We start from the raw sequence: 19,004 nt of genomic DNA on the forward strand, positions 1-19,004 counted from the left end.
CACTGTAGACTCGGCCCGCGCCATTAGCTCTAATGCTAACGTCCTGTCAATCAAAGTCCGGCCCTCATTAGCATACGAGATTTCTAAAATGTTTCTCATGAAAACCCGCCTGATCCTTTTTTTTAACTGTACCTAACCCAGCGTTATCACAGGAGCAATATCTAGCTGTAGAAAGTTTTTCAAAAATAGGCACCAGGCTTTACAGCTGTTTAGAAAAGTGCAATGCTTTCTAATGGAAAACTAGCTTGTTTTGCCATCCAAATATGGGGGAACTGCAGCAATGTCGGCCCCTAGCGTCGTGGTCTCAAAGCAGTGCAACCAGTGGCCATTGGGTGTGACACTGGCCTATAGGCTGTAAACTATCCAGTCAAGAAGCCTTTAGATTTGGGTAAAGCTGAACTGGAAAATATACGCTCTGTAAGAGGTTCAAGTCACCTGTAAATAAGGAGGATGGGTGGGGAAAGTAGCGGCATGTACCTGTGTTTGATCACAGGGAAAAGACCTGAAACACATTATAATCTCGCTCATCTTTGGGTAACTTTAATTTACTGTATTTCCCAGTAAATACATCATTTTGATACATTAATTAGTGGGTGCTTTAGTCCAGCGCTTGTAAACTAAAGCCAGTGTGTGTCGTTTTCGTAGCTAATCTACAGAATCCGCTCCGCTTTCCTCCCTGGCTCCAGTTCACATCAGGTCAGCTTTGTTCTTTCAGTCGGAGTTTCCTCTCCTCCATCGCTTACACACCGCTCGCTGTCGTGGCCGCGGCTACTGTAAATCTTATGGAAAAGGGACACCCTGTTTTCACATTACCAAAGGTCAGCATCAAATTCATCAAGCGAATCCCAAAAGAAGCAACTCTAGCTCGGAGGCGCACATAACCGGGTATTCATGAGAGCCGCACGCATAAACACTGTATTTCCACATTAAACACATCCATGACGTGCCCTTCCTATCAGACAGGAAGAGGGCACAACCGCGGGAAACACCTGACCGTATCCGAGGTTACCACTGACCTTTGACCGGACTTTATTTATTTATTCGTTTGATATTTTAAACACAAGTCACACAGGAGTACAAGTTTTAGTCCTAGATGTATTTTTTTTGAGAATAAACATTAATAAACGCATTTCCTCCAGTTCGGCTTTACCCAAATCCTTAAAGTCACCACAGCCTAATAGGCCAGTGTCACGCCTCATTTGAAAGCTAAGACCTACAAAACTGATTGAAACTGATCTTTTTCCTTGTGTTGTTGCCGTGCTGACATCATTTTGTCCACGTTCTTTTCATCACAATTTTTGCCACGTTTTTGTTACTTTTGTGTGGCTTTTTTGTATTGCGTTTTTGTTACATTGTTGCCACATTTTTTGTTGAGTTTTTGCCACTTTTGTGTTAATTTTTGTCCCTTTTTTGTTACATTTTTGCCACTTTTTTGCCCATTTTTTGTTACATTTTTGCCTCTTTTTTGTAATGTTTGACACTTTTGTGTTAATTTTTGCCCCTTTTTTGTTACATTTTTGCCTCTTTTTTGTTACATTTTTGCCCCTTTTTTGTTACATTTTTGCCCAATTTTTGCTCCATTTTTGCCCATTTTTGTTACATTTTTGCCTCTTTTTTGTTACATTTTTGCCCAATTTTTGCTCAATTTTTGCCCATTTTTGCTACATTTTTGCCTCTTTTTTGTAATGTTTGACACTTTTTTGTTACATTTTTGCCTCTTTTTTGTTGAGTTTTGCCACTTTTTTGTTAAATATATATATTTTTCTTCTTTTTATTTGGTTGGGACAGTGAACATACATGGGTCTCATGCATGTAAATACGACTCACCGGACTGTCGCTTTGGGCTAATTTCCATCCGTCGTCCCCCATGCACACTCTCAAACACACTTATTCATCTTGGCCTATTATACATGTTTTTAGTGGTAGAGGAAACCGGAGTACCCGGAGGAAACCTACACAGACACAGGGAGAACATGCAAACTCCACACAGAAAGGCCCCGTCCAGGTGGGAATCGAACCTGGGACTTTCGAACTGTGAAGCACGAGCGGAGTGAGAGAATAGTAGTGAGTTTTGTTAGTGACGGCCGGTGGCAGTGGTGGTGTAGGGGTTAGCACTCTTTTTCTGCTTTAGGTGCACCACTTAATAAATGCCATAAAAGCAGAGTTCACTATTTGACTTCTGTATCCATGCAATCTACATAATAACAATGAACTTACAATACGGAAAAGGGTAAGAAAAGATTTCAGAATGGTAGCACTTATTTGAAGTCCGACACACAATGAGCACTTGTTATATTTCCTTCAGTTCTGCACAGTTGCAGCTCAGACTAACAGATTTGTTTTCACTGCGAAACACTTGCACATTTTAGCACTGGACCGAAGTTGAGACCAAAAGTGTCAGTGGCTCGTTTCTGTCTTTCACTCACTGCTCTGTCTAATTTACTCACACTCGGTGACAGCTCCAGAAAACCCCCTCGCCCACCCCCCCCTCTCTGTCATGTGTCCCATTTGAGAATAGTCCAGCCAAAACACACCGGTCTCGGCAGCCGGCCCCCGTCACCGCGTCTGCTCGGAGTGAAATTTGATTTGATGATGAAACCTCATTGCAACGAGCAGCGTCAAGCCCCAAATTATAAGTCTGCGCTTTAACAAGGAGCTAAGAAGAAGTTTGGCTTTCGGAATACATAAACATCAAGCCGGTCTGTGGGAGTGCATGCGCCGCCTGTGTGACGTTGGTTGCAAGTGATAGAAGCTTAAAGGAGACATATCGTGCAAAAACATACCTCGAGTAGTGTCATGGAGGAAACACAAAACTGCGTAACGGAGATGTAAAAAGCCAATCGTCAGTGACTGTGTACACGGGGCTGGAAATGTGCGGACTTCAGATCCAGCTGACTAAACATGGCTGCTGCGGAGTGACTGGGTGGTGGCCCTGACTGAGTGACAAATCCCTGTCTGCCGTCTGACTCAATGTCTTCAATTTGGAGAAATTAAAGACGACTGCAGATGCAAATCAACAGATGATGTATGATTTATGCAAAAGTGAGAAAGTTTACACGCACGCACTCCACTTGATTCGACTGGCTGTGGCACCTCTCTGCAAGAAGGTCCTGGGTTCGACTCCTTGGGCGGGACTCGGACTTGTCACTTGGCAGTTTTCCTTGTGCCGCTAGGTTCAAGGAGGGGTCAAATAGACAGATTTCTCTACAGGGGCAAAATACAAATGCAATGCAGTATTTTAAGTTTAGGTTTGATCATTGAAGTGACTGTAGTGGTAGAGAGAGCATTACACTTCTACATGGCCTTTTCTAGTTACAGTAAAAAGCTGCTTTCAACAGGGAGAGCACCTGGAACAAAATGATGATGTCACTGTATTAAGCTGTCACAAGTCAGTGGCTACGTTTACATAAATGGCCACATTTATATAGCGCCTTTCTACCTGCTTTGGGCACTCAAGGCACTTTACATCAAGGAACCACTCACCCGATCACTCTCTCATTCACACACCAGTGTATGCAGACACTGGAGGAAAAGTGGGTGAAGTGTCTTGCCCAAGGACACAACCACAGTGTGCACCTGCGGGATTTGATCACAAGACGACCCGCTCTTCTATCTGCACCACTGTCGCCCCGATTTAAAAGAAAAAAAAAATCAGACAACTAGAGTGATCAGATAACCCAATAATCAGATCTGATGTGTTTGTCTTTTTACTATATCTTTTAATCTTTGTGACTTTAGTTTGGCCTTTTTTATTTCCCTGGTAAGTGAATACACAAGTGTGAATGATCAGAAACAAATCCGATTACAACTTTATCAGATAATATATATCAGATTATGTTGTTTACATGTCTCTTCAATAACCTGAGAACTCCAGAAATCAGACTAGGATCAGATCTTTGGTCTCCATGTAAACGTAGCCACTGTCGGTTTGTGTCCATGTTCAACTCTGTGCTGGCCCCAAGCATTAGTTTAATTTCTTTGTTTATTTGAGCAGTATATGTTCTACTCAGAAGGAGTGGGCTGAAGCAAAAAGCTTATGAGCACCTACCTCCCCAAGCATGGATAAATACAAAGGGTTTTGTCAAGAAAAGAAACCAGCATCAACTTGAACTTGAAAGAACCACTGCTTTTTTCAAACCACTTTATTTCCTATGTTGACAGCAAACTATACAAATAAAGGCTGAAAAAGATGCAGATTTTGTAACACAATTGCAAACTCACGGATTAACAAAATATTTTCTATAATCCATGATCACTGCATTCATTAAAAAGTCTTTTGAACAGAACTGAACTACCGAAAAACGTAAACGTCTTCCCGTGTCCGCAGCCGCTGAAGTAGCATTGGTTTAACTTTGTTTGGCCAAAGTTACAAGCCCTTTACAAGCTCCTCTTTTGGGCTAAATGTGGAGTTGGGAGCCCATATTGTCGGCGTAATGACATACGGCGCAAAAACTATATATGCTGCTAACCGCTAAACAGTTCGAGGCCCAAACAGTTGGTTAACGCTTTTATAATTAGCCCTGCAGTGTGAAACTTTGCAGACCGAGGACCGAGTCAACTGAAATGCCTGCGGGCTCAGATTTGCAGAGCTTTCGGCCCGGGCCACCAAGACACCAAGGTTTGCTTTTGTGTTACAAAATGGCTCCGTCTTTCCCTCTAATTATCTCACTATGGGAGGTTTGTGACGGAGAAAATAATCAAAACAATAAAAATCCTCCACGCGTGCGAGAAAGCCGGCGCAGCAGTGGAAATGTTGAGCCACTTTGCTTGACTTCACTGCGCGCCCCAATGCCAGCAATGACCTCCATGGCTACGAGCTCCTACCTGGGACAGTCTCTAGAGCTGTCCCGCCACTGAACTGCTTTAAAGAAGAAGAAAAAAAACTAAAAAAGGGGGAGGACAGCCGCAAGTAAACACAGTATGTCATTGCCTGTATGCTGCTGAATACAATTAGGCACGAGTTCAGATGCATTAGGAGGCAAATGAATGAGGAGCACGTTCGGCTGCACAGTGACCCGTCTGTGATGGGGGTTTTGGGACGGGTGCACACTGTCCCCACCCTGTGAAATATATGGGACGCAGCTGGTCGCTCCAAAGGTTTTCAGAGTCAATAAGGCTCCTGGACATCCATGCAATTTGAGTAGAGTTTTTTTTTCTTCTTCTTGAGTTGGACTTTTTGTGGATATGTTTATGAGTGATGCTTTATTCCAGTGCTTTTGTTGTCTGTATGTCACTAATAATGAATTCATTGTCTTGCAGATTACAATAGTAGTGACCAGAAGACGGCCTGCAGGAGACATGAGCTCTATGTCAGCTTTCGAGAGCTGGGATGGCAGGTAAAAATAAAGTTTCATTGTTTTTTCATTTAACTACCACAACAAAATAGGCTCCCAGTTATTCCCAACAAAATAGGCTCCCAGTTATTCCCAGAACTAGGCAAAGACTAAATCCAGACTAAACCATGTAATAATCAGGACTGAACCATATCTAAAACCAAGATTTTATGGCTAAACTAGATCTGAATGAGAACTTAGAACCAAGGCTGAGCAGGTACTAAAAAAGTACCTGTTAATGGTGCTGCGGGGCTGACTGTTCAGCTATTGGAGACACTACTGTAGTCATCTAACACAGCAGCACTGACATCTAGAGGAAGGCTGCCAGTACAGAGACGCACAGGTGCACACAGGAAAGAGCAGACTACAGACAGGAGCAAAGCACTGAAGCACTTAAGGATTAAACTCGCAGGGAATTTGTCAAAGTGAAACGTTAGGACACAGGGAGCGAGGAAGGAAGGAAGGAAGGAAGGAAGGAGAGAGGAGAGAAGAATTGCCTCCTTGAGTGATTCCACAGACTGAAGAGTTTCAGCAGCGATCTGTCCTCAGACGTGGGGTCAAAGCTATATTTATCCACAACAGCCACAATAATAAACTCAACCCACTCACTCGCAGTAGTCGTCGCCGAGTTTTCGAAACAATTGGCAAGAAAGTACGGTCGGTGACAATAATGGTGATAATGAGGAATGCATTTGCGATTGTATAGTAGCACTAAAGCGTTTTGTCATTTTTATCTGCGAATAACATGATGCTCACTCACTTTAGTGCGTACAGGAATAAAAAAGCGTTTTTTATAGTGCTTTTTGGACACGCTTTACTATTGTAGCCACAGCAGCCCTCGGGAAGACTGACGGAAGTGAGACTGCCAACACTCACACCCTACATTCTGCACATTTTTAGAATTGATCAAAATTGCTGGGTTTCAGGTGAGATCACAGCGTTCTAAAGGCCTATAATATTATATAGAGGTAAAATGATTTTGTTTTTGAGGAAGTTTTTGGTCTTGTACAGAGAGATCGTGGACCCAGTGACTGATATCAATGATCTTTTTTTTTTCATACATTTTCTTTTTAGACCTTGCTGCCAAAACTGGCTCCTGCCCCCACTGGGTTGTGACATCATCACATTCTATAACCTGAAAACAACCAATAAACAAACCTTGAGTACCAAAAATCTGTCAATGAAGCCATATCCTTAAATTAAAGGTGCATTATGCAACTTTTTATGTAGAAAAAAATATACATATTTGTACGTATTTGACTTTGTTGAGACCCAGCGGGTGTTTAAGTGGTCAGTATGGCGCCTTTATTTTTCATCCCAGTGGTCTCTAGGAAGCTGCAGGATCAATTGTTTGGAAGGTTTTCACTGCTGATGGGCCCTCCCACCAGAAAACCTTCAAAACAATCGATCCTGGAGCACCGTGATCGAAAATAACGGCCATGCTGACCACTCAAACAGCTGCTGGGTCACTAAAAGATATAATACACACAAATATCAACTTTATTTTTTTGGCATAAAAAGTTGCATAATGCACCTTTAACTTACGCCTTAATGGAGTGGATTTTCTCCTGTCCGGCTTTACCCAAATCTTTCATAACTCCTCATTTGAAAGCTAAGACCTACAAAACTCATCAAAACTCAAGCTTTAGATTTGGGCCAAGGCAAAACTGGAGAAAATGTGCTCGGTTCAGGTTCAGAAAAAACATTGACTTACTTTTTGAGCCACTGACATACAAATGGCTGACAATTTGCCCTCTACATCCTTCAAAAAGTTTAAAAAGACACTTGCACACACTCCTCTGTTCCCTAACAATAATCTCAATGCCAAAAGTGTTGAGCCCGTTTTATTTTCTCATTTTATCCAAATGTGATTATTGAAATCATGCACTGTTCTCTCAGGACTGGATCATTGCTCCTGAAGGCTACGCTGCCAACTACTGCGACGGCGAGTGCTCCTTCCCCCTCAACGCCCACATGAACGCCACCAACCACGCCATCGTCCAGACACTGGTGAGACCCTCTCTTTTTTTTCAATCAGCGATACTTCAAAACACTCCATACATCACGAAGCCCAACCAGGAGAAGTCATTATGTCTTTTTGTGGAAACGCTTACAGCTGATCTCTTCTCTTTTCATTACTCATAGGTGCATTTGATGAATCCTGAGAACGTGCCAAAGCCCTGCTGCGCTCCCACCAAACTCCACGCCATCTCCGTGCTTTACTTCGACGACAACTCCAACGTCATCCTGAAGAAGTACAAGAACATGGTGGTGCGGGCGTGCGGCTGCCACTGACGTCTCTCGGGGGAGTGCGAGAGCTGGAAGTCGGTCTGTTAAAGGGCTGCAGAGACTCTACGCGTGTTACAATACATTCTGGAAGATAAAAACAGTTGGTCATGAGACGTAAATGGACTTTTTGGGCAGCTTCAGCTTGTCCCCTGGCTGCTTTGTGGATGGTGAAAATGGCTGCCTATATGCGAGACAAATAGAGATGTTTTTTTGTATATCATGAGAGTATGAATTCCTTTAAAGACATGGCATCACCGCTGAGACTGTGGACCGTAATGTTTGTGGGACCAACCAACAGACACTATCCATTATAGCCTATTCCTTTGTCACTTTCGACCCACACAATGGCAGATGAAGCTCACATAAAAGAAAACTTGCGTGGTGAATCGATAGATTATGACACCAGATGCCCTGTCTTTCCCAGCCTTCTTTTCATTACTCGACACACTCCTCAGGGGTGTAGGGGAGAGTGCCAATTGTTACAGCCTTGCATGCCCACTGTGTCCAGAGTCAGGCTCAAAGCCACTTCGCCTGGCGGGATAATCCATTCAGGGATGGTACGTGGAAAACAGCTATTTTTTATTCTTTATTCTTTCTCCTTGGGCCAATGGTAGAATGGGTGATTTGATCTAGTTCTGTGGTCGGCAGGGTTGCTATCAGCTGATCCATGATTATTTTACATCAGGGCTTCCAGAGTTTTACATCCCAGATTGTGGATGTAATAGTAGCTACATTACTGTGACTGGAGAGACTGGAATGAGGGTTAAAGTGCATATGACAGGTTTGAATCACTGTTCACATGAACATAGTTAATACCACAATTATACAAAAAAAGTACTGACTTTTTTTGTACTGAAAAAGTACTGACTTTTTTTGTGATGTTTAGATTGTCAGAATTCTATTGATTCAAGCATTGATTGTATGACCCACTGAGAGAAAGTTCTTTTAGAACAGGGGTGTCCAAACTTCTTTCATGGGGGGCCGCATATTGAAGCATACACGGGGTGAAGGGCCATAGATCAGTGGTCAGTGCCGTGAAACCTTTGAATAGCAGAGGATTAAATTGTGCCCCAAACCTTTATTTATGCTTAAAACCTTCATGCCAGCTCTGTCTCACAATAAAATGTTAGTTGTTAGGTTAGAATTGTGTAGAATTATTACATTTCAAATAAAAAAGGACCATCTCTGATGAAGTTGACCAATTTTGGCCATACAGCCTTTGCTTTACCCGATCCCGTCAGACCTTGGAAGCTAAGCAGGGAAGGGCCTGGTCGGTACTTGGATGGGAGACCGATTGGGAACACCAGGAAGGAACGGAGTGAGTGAGTGAGGTGGTGGTCAGATGGGTCAATGACGCAGACTGGTTGCCTTGCTTCCGTCAGTCTACCCCAGGACAGCTGTGGCTACAACAGTAGCTTACCACCACCAAGTATGAAGTGAATGAATAATGCAATGCAAAGCGTCTTTGAGTGTCCAGAAAAGCGCTGTATATAAAACCAATGCATTATTATTATTATTCATTCAGGAAGAAGGCCAAGGGCCACCAAAAATTCATCTGAGGGCCACATTTGGACACCCCTGTTTTAGAAGATAAATATTGCAACTTGCCTTTTCTAACTTTTCTTCATTAAATAGCCAATTCACTTGTAACTTATAATGAATACTCACCACAGGCATTATCCCATGAACCTAAGTAATAATTAGAAAAACATGAAAACCTGTCATGTGCATCTTACCCAGGGACACGAGGGCAGTGTTTGCTCAGGCTGGGCTACGACCTTTCAATCCCCAGACGACCATTGCACCACTGCTTCCCCAACAATCCCCAATGTGCCACAATGCATTTAAAGACTTTCTTCTTGATGCATTGGACTCATTGCCTCCTGATTCCTCTCTCCACGTATTTTCATCACAACTCATATTTACTTCCAGAAATACATAATATGGACTCGACCAAAGTGACCACAGTCTATTTCAGTGGTGCGCTGCTCCAAATATCCCCCTCCGTGTCAATATTTTGTCGGCCGCGATGCACCGAGCCGCCTCTACGTGATGCACGCTGTGGCCTAAATGATGTTTTCCTCCAAAGAGGTAAAGAATACGGCCTTATCCCTCTGACATACCGCAAAGGGCCATTTCCATGTAACTGCACTCGCAAAGTTAACAAACGCTTCCACCCCTGACAACCCGTCAAGAGATCGTGGAAAAACAGTTGGCGAGGCAAAAACAGTTGGCTGGAGGGCAGCTCTGCCAGTTTTCTGAAATTAGCCCTTTGCTTTTGCAGCCCAAGGTAAAATTATGTCGAGTTTTGAGCGCTGTGGCAACATCTTTCCACTCGCACTTGTTACTGTGAGCTTTGAACAACATGGACTCTTTAAAGGGACCTTATTTTTAACCTGCAAGAACAAGATACCTATGTGCCTAACCAATGTAAAGTACAAAATATACCTCTGGTAAGCTGCTGTCTGTGTGACGATGTTTAAGACTGTTCTGTAAATACTTGTACATTCGCTGCTTATTTATTGCACCTTTATATAAATGTATCACATTCCTTATTATCAGACAGATGAGAGAACAAAAATGAGAAAGTTATTTTTGGAAAAAGTTTTATTATGAAATCTCATGTTACAACTCGCCATTAAACACTTTTGTACAAAATGCATGAGCGATGAAAGCCCATGACTTACAAAGAAGAGAAATACTTTGTCACTGGAGATCCTTAGACCATGTGCGACTCATAAAGAACTTCATGAACAAGTAATGGTTTTGTTGTGTTTGAGGGTCTGAAAGTGCATTTTTTTTCTGCTGGAAGCCGACACAAAACTGTTAAAAAGAAAGGATTTGACAGGTTGTTGCACATTTAGATATAGCACAACTTTACAGTACAGTAATAGCATGTGAGCCCACCTAGGAGTGTTCTTGTTCAGCCTAGCCTGAATTCTAAACCAGTATTAAAGTGATAGTCAGTAAGTTTGCAAAGTGAGCAGAGATGGAGTGAAATTTGAAAGTAAACAATCAAATTCCTCCCCTCTTTAACCAGAAAGCCCTTCTTAGTTTGCAAAACGAGGACAGTAGGAACAGGATATTCAAAAGTTAAATGATCAAGCTCCTCCCCCTCCCTCCTGATTGGACCAGACAGGCAGCTCCACAGGAAAAGCTCGTCTCATTGGTCAACGCATGAGGATACTAGACTCTGATTAGTTGCCGAGATCCGGGGAGGAGGGACTTTTCCACACAAAAAAAGTATATATTATTGCTTAACATCGAAATGCAAGGCTCAGTGGTCGATTTTGCACATTTTGCAAAATTTGTAAAACATTTACACTTCCAGATTATCACTTTTAGTGTTAAGGAAACTTACAGCATTATTACTGCACTGTAAAGTCAAGTTTGACCCAATTAGTCATTGATAACTTACACTATTTTTTACTAATAAAAGCTGACCCAAATGCTGGTCCCACATTTAAAAACTAACACCAATCATAATAGTAAAAGAGGTTGTTGCAGATAAACCGATAAGACCCTGAGAAGTACCAGAAATGCTAAATGTATGTTAACACTGTTGTTCTCGAGGTAATTTACTAGTGGTTCAGGCAACATTCTGAATTTGGTGAGTGTAAGTAAATATAGCAATCTATCAATGGCACATGGTCCAGGAGTGAAAACCTGTGCTTGGAGATGAGATGGAGGCTGACCAATATTGCAGTTAAACATCTTGATTCAGATGGCATTAAAAAACAAAGGGAAAGCGTGATAGACTTTGATATCGATAAGCTCTCCTCCTCATCTCCCGAGCAGCACAGTCATTCCCTGAGGGTTAAGTCACATCGGCCGTCACTGGCTTTGATAAGAAGTACCTTCAACTTAACGCTCGACAATGAAAAGGGGCAAAGCAACTTTTACAATCTCTTGGTGACATTTAAACCACAGATCCCATAAGAATATAATTTACCTTTTTTAAAAACAGCATAGGGGCCATTTTTGATCAGAAACAAAGACGTTTTACTGCTACATGTCAACAAAAGCGTGACCATGTTTAGCCCTGATTGCTTCACATTCCCACCTGACACCAGAGCTTCCACCATTTTTTTTGTAAGTTCCAAGTCACCAAAGAAAACATTCATCATCCGAAACTAAGACAGTCGCTGTGTCAGACTAAAAAATCCCGATAGAGGAGACAGATTTGGCCAGTGTGGGGGGAGAGAGAGGTGTGTCCCGTTAGGCCTGATATGCAGTTCGCTCGAGCAGAGTGGTACAAAGTGAGTGGAGGAGTTTTTTTTGTTTTGTTTACAGCTCGTCTCTGGCCTGCTTCATCACAAAGTTGTGGAGGCTCTCGAGGTCACGTCCGCCGTTGTGCTCCTCGCCCTGCTCCCCGGCCCGGAACATGAACAGTGTGGGGTATCCTCTCACCTGCAGCCCAAACACACAAAACGATTACTATTACATTAGCATGGCATCCCACAAAAATAAATGTTTCTAGAAATCATCTGCAAGATTCTTTTGGGGGTTTATGAAACTGTAAAGTATATTCAGTAGTGCGGAACTGAAAAACACCTGCTTTATGCATAAAAACATCTAATTTTCAAAGTGGAAATAGCAGCAGTGTCAAAGTGAGGACTCTGTGACAATGACTGAGCACTTGCTAGGTATTGACTAAGCTCAGTGGATGAACTTTGGCAAACACTAATACGATCTTTAACAACCACAACGAGTTTAATGATTGACCTCTAGGCCATAAAGGTCCATGTAATGACAATACTAAGCCACAGTTTGTTTTGGGACATGGCCCGACTCATCAAAAAAGGTTAGTTTCAGGTAACACTAAAGTTAAAGTGACTATACAGAGTTTAAAAATGTTAAAATGATGTATTTTCCTCCCCCTACATGTTCCAGCAATGTCCTAAGGTGTAGAATGAGCCCAGACCTATTCACCACAACTGGCAAAAAAGTGTTACTTCGGGTCAGAATTGCCGTCATGCACGAGCTTAATGTAGAAGGTGCAATTACACGTATATATTTTTTTATATATATATTTTATATTTTTAGTTACCATGTTTTTGAGGGTTGTTTTTAGCCTGTAATGCTTCCATTTAAAAACATCCTTTCAATTGTTTGGACAATGTATAGATTTGTCTTCATGCCAGAGTGATGACCCAAGTAGACCTTGTTGCTTTACGGACCAGTTTCAGCGTTACAAATAGGAGGTACACATCCCGCGACGTGCCCTTTCGCGTTTCACTTTGCGCTTTTCAAATTGTACCCGACACGCGCACACTTACAGAGTACTTGTTGCAGAGTGTGCGCTCCACCGTGCAGTCCACTTTGGCGATTTTGACGTCAGTGAGGCCCGGAAAGTCCTTCTTGGAGAGGTCGTCCCATGTTGGAGCCAGGTTCTTGCAGTGGCCACACCTACACGGCAGGATGACATCATGTTATCCCACACAACGGCTGCATAAATACAGCTCCATCTGTGTACATTTCTTTTTCACATGCAACCACAAAGATTTTTTACCAGTCATACCAAATGTTATTAAAAAAATGCATCAATTTCTGATCATGTGAATGTAATTTTTATGATGATCTTACCAGGGTGCATAGAATTTGATGAAGGTAAGGCCTTTTGCTACCGTTTCATCAAAGTTGCTTTCGGTCAGGATCACCACACCGGACTAAAGACCAAATAAATATATTTAGCCTCGTCACAAACACTGAAATATGCAAAAGGAGTGTCTGCTTTGTACTTACCTTGTCTTCCTCTTTCGGTGGCTCCTCTGTTGGGATCTCATTGGCGCTGGGATCCTCTGGTTTCTCATCTTTAGCGAGAACCACCTTCAGCTGGTTGCCCACAAAGTCTTTGAAAGAGTCCAGGTCTCTCTTGCCTTTGTACTGCTCTGTCTAAATGATACGTAGTTCAGTAAATACAGTTACTACCCAACTCTGAACAAATTAAAAAGTCGGGCATTACCTTCTCTCCATTGTAGAAGAACAGTAGTGTGGGGTATCCTCTAACTCCATTTGCAGAGCACGCTTCATAGTGTTGGGTACAATCCACCTGGGCAAACAGGATAAGACGGGTGCGTCAAGCCGGGAAAGCATAAGGACTTGCATGACAGCTGCTCCACAGTGTTTTGATTAATCGCCCTCGACAAACAGATATGGCTGTATCTGGTGTAAGGCGTGGCAATAAAAGGGGTTATTAAGTATTCATAATCCTGTATTCATCCTGTTAGGTTGAAGGCCCCTTTGTTAGAGGAATTAACAATGGTGTTCAAGAGGATAGATGAAAAATAGGCAGCAGTCTGGATGTCTTATACAGGAGAAGTTTATTTACCATCGGACCCGGAGACATGAACTCGAGACATTGCGCTAGTCCTACCATTCAAGTCTGTCTATGCTTCCACAGAAAAGGGATAAATACCCACTCAAAGTGTCATACTGATACACAAGCAAACATTCAGTGGCTGAGAGTGGGCGCCTAAGCTCCACAGTCAAGGCTCCGACAGAGATAGTACGACTGTACAGCCTGACAAAGTATGATAAATAGCAATTTAATGTTATCCTCTAACACCCGTACTGTCAAACGTTCAAATTAAAAGAAGAAAAGCATCCTTCATCAAGGGCAAGAAAAAGATTCACCACAGAACTTTTAAATAGTCAAATACAACTCACGACAACTACATTTAAACTTTGATTTGTAGCATAATTGGTGTAGTTTTTGTGTTGTCTGGACTTGAGAACCAGACTGCAACATAATAAAATAGAAACAATTAAAAGAGGTTTGAAAACTCAACCCACTGTTTACGACTCCTGTACAACAATGTGTCTACAGTCTTCTCATATCAGCAGTGTCTAGTTTCAGTCTATGCAAACTAGTTAAACAAACGTGTCGTGCACGTGCAAACCAACCTTTCCTATTTTGACATCATCCGAGTGCTCGAAGGTGACCGCCAGCTGCTCCCACGTCGGGGCCATGGCTTTGCAGTGACCGCACCATGGAGCGAAAAATTTGACAAAGTGTGCACCTAGAGCAAGAGCAAAGCGGATATTAGCAAACTAACAATAGACACACAACATATACCACAATCCTCCTGTTGAAGTTGTGTTATTACTGTGTTTACGATTAGTGTGACAGGCTGGTCAGTTATTGATGTATGGCCGTCTTATGATCAAGTACAAAAACACATTGGACACTGAGACCTCTCTTCTTTAGTCACAAATAAAGATTTTCCAACATTACGGCGTGCTCTGAAACACCCATGGACTTCACACAGCTTTCTACAAATACACAGCTCCTATGTAGAGGTTACGCACAACAAATGACTCGTGGAGCTCTGTTGCCAAGATGTGAAGGTGGGACCTATAAACACCATTTTAAACATGCGTGTGTCATTTCCTGCCGTCTTTCTGCCCAAAAACAAGCGATTTATTTTTCCATTAAAAACCAAAACATTTGACTTCAGAGTGACTTATGGGCCATGTCGAATTTTTCGGTAGACAAGAAGTATCGTGACTGTCATTTGTTTTTGCGGTCTTCCAGAAATCCAGAAATGCCAGGTTGACAGCAGACAGGTTTAAAGCTACTGATGTGCATGAAGTATAGGCTGACGTGGACCTTTGTGGATGGATATTACTAGGATTGTGAGTTATGCAAATCAGGTGGTGGTTAAACTCCTGTTTCACCAGTTTCTGTTTTAAATCACTAGGCTCAATTAGTTTCACAAAGGACATATTTTTTTTGCAGGTGCACACACCCTGAAAAACGAAAAAGACAACTTTTTGTGTATTCATAAAAAGTAGTCAAATTTTGGAAAAGAGAGAAACTCAAGTAAAAGCTCCTCCCATTAGCTTTTAGACATGAGCCCGATTACAAAAAATATGGACACCACAGCTGATACGCTGATAGTGCATTCTTCACAAATCGAAATCGTGTTTCATGCACCATGTCAAGCTACATTCTCTAAAATCAATTACCTTTTGAGATGTGATCTTTGAAGTTGTTGGCACTGAGTTCGTACATTCCCTGTTTAGGCTCAGGGGCTTTCGGAGGCTCCTGCTCACTCTCAGGCTCCTAAAATAACACAACAGCAATGCACAGGTAAGTAAAAACCATCATCAGGCAAACAGGTTTACCCAAAGCTGACGTGGACAAAGCTGTAATGCTCACCTCCGGCTCGTCTTGAAGTGTCTTGAGCATCCACGTCTCCAGCGTCTGTAGGTCTCTGGGGCCTTGGTACTTCACAGCCTCCTGGTCTGGTCTAAACAGCTTCAGCCTAATTGAAAAGCAACAGAACACAGTGAATGTCACAGGAAATTGCTCAGGATTTTACAAGTTAACAATTCATTACAAACAACTTCTTTTTTTTTTGCTTTAAAGAAATGAAGGCGTATCTGATGACGTAGACCTGAATGCATAATGAGGAGATCTTCCATAACTATTGTCACATGAGTAGTTTAAAGGTCTGTCAATCATTATCATCATCCGTGTTGACAAAGCAGAATGTGTTTCTTTAGATACTCTCCAATTCAGAATCAATATGTCTGTGATTCTCCTTGACGTAAATGATGCATAGTGTGACGTTAACATAGACGTCATATCAAGTCGACTCACGTTGGATATCCTCTGACCCCATGTTCATTTGAGCAGAACTTCGTATTCGGGACGCAGTCTACCTTCACCACATAGGCCGGGGGGTCGTCCATGCCGTTGTATTTGTCTGCCAGCTCATTCCAGGCCGGCTGAAGCCTCTTGCAGTGTCCACACCTGGGGAAACAAAGGGAACCCCATTAAAACAATGCCATACAGTGCAAAAAAAAAAAAAAAATGGAGGAGCAGGAGTTGTCTATGCATAATGTTATGTAATCGTGGGATGCAATTAGGATTTAAACTAAATTACAAAGACGTGGCTTAAGAAACAAGTCATGCAACCTGTAATGTGAGCGAAAACCCTGATTGTTTACGTCATTGTTCCAGATTGTGTCAAAGAGACCCCTGGGGACATGGTCAGGGCTCAATCAGTGCTTGCCACGTATGCACAGCCCCCCAAACTTTATTTTCCCAAACAATCTGACCATTATCTAAACATCACAAAGGTTTAAAGTATATACGCTTGCAGCTTAGTACTTTTTTCTTTGTTAGCTTGACCACGATCAGCGATGTTTGCAGTTGGGTCCTTGTCAGTTTAGCTTGCTAGCCGACATGCTAAGTAGCTCCTTGGCTAAAACGCCGGGTAGCTTAGCAAATCTCGTCCCGTTGGAAAAAAGCCTAACTTAGACTCAAAATCAACGCCCCACGTGCACTTTCACCCCCTTTCTCATCGCGTTTCTTTGTGTGTGCAGCTTTATTAATTTCACGCTGAATTTTTCGGACTTACCAAGGTGCGAAAAACATGACAAAGTGCGGGGCAGTCGGAACCGCCTCGTTAAACATCTCCACGGTGTAGGTGTGCTTCGCGTGCTCGTCTTCCTCTGCGTCGGCGTCACAAAACACACCGGCGAGCAGTAACGATGAATAAATAAAGCAGAAGCGGAGAGCGGTGCAGGTCAGTGCGGAGGAGGCCATGGTGGAAGCTCAGTGGGAGGACGGGCTTCCTGCTGAGGGGGTAAGAAGTGTAAACGCGAACAGCACCGAGAGCTGGACACGCCCCTTTTCTGGAGCCACGTGAACCGATGCACGCGCTTATGTACTGTATCTCCTGCCCAACAAGGTGAGACCTACAAGCTTCTATATAAGTGCTAACCCTAGTATATTGATGATATCACGCATACAGGTGGCTTGGCTGTTTGACTCTCCATAGTCACTGGACAAAGTTTGCACAGAATCATACTTTATATTTTCAACCAGGATGGCCATAGAACAAAGTTTGCATAGACTATTACAGTGGGAGGAAAAAGTATGTGAACCCTTTGGAATTTCTCACATTTCTGCATAAATTGTTCATAAAATGTGGTCTGATCTGTATTTAGAACACAAGAATGAGTCTCTTTAGAATTTTAACACCCAAACAATTACATGGAACCAGTCACACTCTCATTCATACACCAGTGTACACATACAGTGGAGGCAAGGTGGGTGAAGTGTCTTGGCCAAGGGCACAACGACAGTGTGCACCTGCGGGATTCGAACCGTCTGCACCACTGTCGTCCCGAAGTAAGTGAACCTCCTGAGTTACCCATATCTTAAAGCGTCTTGAAAAAGTTGCAAAAAAGTGATGATAAAGCAACAAAACTGGGATAAAAAGTGTCAAAACAGTGACAGAAAAGTAAGAAAAATAATTCAACTAAAAAAGACAAAAATATGACAAAAAAGCGCAGAAAAAGCATCAAACTATGTTACAAAAAATGTGACAAAAAAGCAACCAAAAAAAAACACAACCAATGACAAAAACACTATAAAAATGTGGCAAAAACACAACAAAAACGTGAGAAGTGACTCAGGGTCCTCCAAGAACAAATTAGACAAATTTATTTATTTACTAACAAATTAGACAAATTTATTTAGAGTCAGGTGTGAGCCAACCTGAAGTCCAATCACGGAGGTGTGGCTCACACACGAGTTAAGAATTGTCTCTTGTTGAGAAGCATTGCCTGATATACATCATGCCTCGCTCATAAGAGCTCTCTGAAGACCTACGATCAAGAATTATTGATTTGTATAAAGCAGGAAAAGGTTACAAAACCATCTCTAAAAGTCTTGATGTTCATAAGTTGTTTACAAATGGAGACAGTTTGGTGCTGTTGCTTCACTTCCAGAGCGTGGCCATCCTGTAAAGATGACTCCAAGGGCACAGCGCAGAATTCCTAATGAGGTAGAAAAAAAAAAAAATCTATTGTGTCAACTAGACTTCACAAAAGCAAATCAACTTCAAAATGGTTTCAGAAGAATAAAAGACACGTCCTGGAATGGCCCAGTCAAAGTTCTGACTTAAACCCCATTCAGATGCTGTGGCATGAGCTCAAGAAAGCCATTCACACCAGACATCCCAGGAATCTCGCTGAACTGCAACGGTTTTGTAAAGAGGAATGGTCCAAGATTCATCCTGATCGAATCTGCAACTACAGGAAACGTCTGGATGAAGTTATCGCAGCCAAAGGAGTTTCAACCAGCTACTGAATCCAAGGGTTCACTCACTTTTTACTCCCTGTCCTGTGAATGTTTACATGTTATGGCCAATACAAATATGACAACATGTTATTGTTTGGGTGGTATTAGTTTAAGCAGACACTGTTTGCTCATTCTTATGATTTAAAAAAAAGATCAGACCACATTTTATGACCAATTTAGGCAGAAATGTAAGAAATTCCAAAGGGTTGACTGGTTGTTGTGGGGAAAACCAGATGTCACCTTCATATCAACTTGACAGCATAGCCTATATTTATATGATA

At 42.3% G+C, this 19,004-nt stretch overlaps 2 protein-coding genes across 2 annotated transcripts in view; one reads left to right on the plus strand and one right to left on the minus strand.

Moving 5' to 3' along the window:
• Positions 1-7,740, plus strand: part of bmp6 (bone morphogenetic protein 6) — an 80,338-nt gene extending 72,598 nt beyond the window's left edge. The window contains exons 5-7 of the mRNA XM_079576435.1: positions 5,260-5,336; positions 7,233-7,343; positions 7,479-7,740. Coding sequence (XP_079432561.1) covers positions 5,260-5,336; positions 7,233-7,343; positions 7,479-7,628 — 338 coding nt within the window. The 3' untranslated portion in view covers positions 7,629-7,740. The remainder of the gene's footprint in view (positions 1-5,259; positions 5,337-7,232; positions 7,344-7,478) is intronic.
• A 2,839-nt stretch (positions 7,741-10,579) lies between these two features.
• Positions 10,580-17,230, minus strand: txndc5 (thioredoxin domain containing 5). The gene is made up of 10 exons (XM_079576436.1): positions 16,994-17,230; positions 16,231-16,383; positions 15,787-15,892; positions 15,594-15,690; positions 14,529-14,644; positions 13,588-13,674; positions 13,368-13,517; positions 13,209-13,291; positions 12,902-13,031; positions 10,580-12,032 (listed from the first exon to the last, which is right to left on the minus strand). Exons 1-10 carry the CDS (start codon positions 17,179-17,181, stop codon positions 11,910-11,912), a joined length of 1,233 nt encoding a protein of 410 aa, XP_079432562.1. The 5' UTR covers positions 17,182-17,230; the 3' UTR covers positions 10,580-11,909.
• Positions 17,231-19,004: the final 1,774 nt, after the last annotated feature.

This window comes from Gobius niger (assembly GCF_951799975.1).
Source record: "Gobius niger genome assembly, chromosome: 18".
In the NCBI taxonomy this organism is placed as follows: domain Eukaryota; kingdom Metazoa; phylum Chordata; class Actinopteri; order Gobiiformes; family Gobiidae; genus Gobius; species Gobius niger.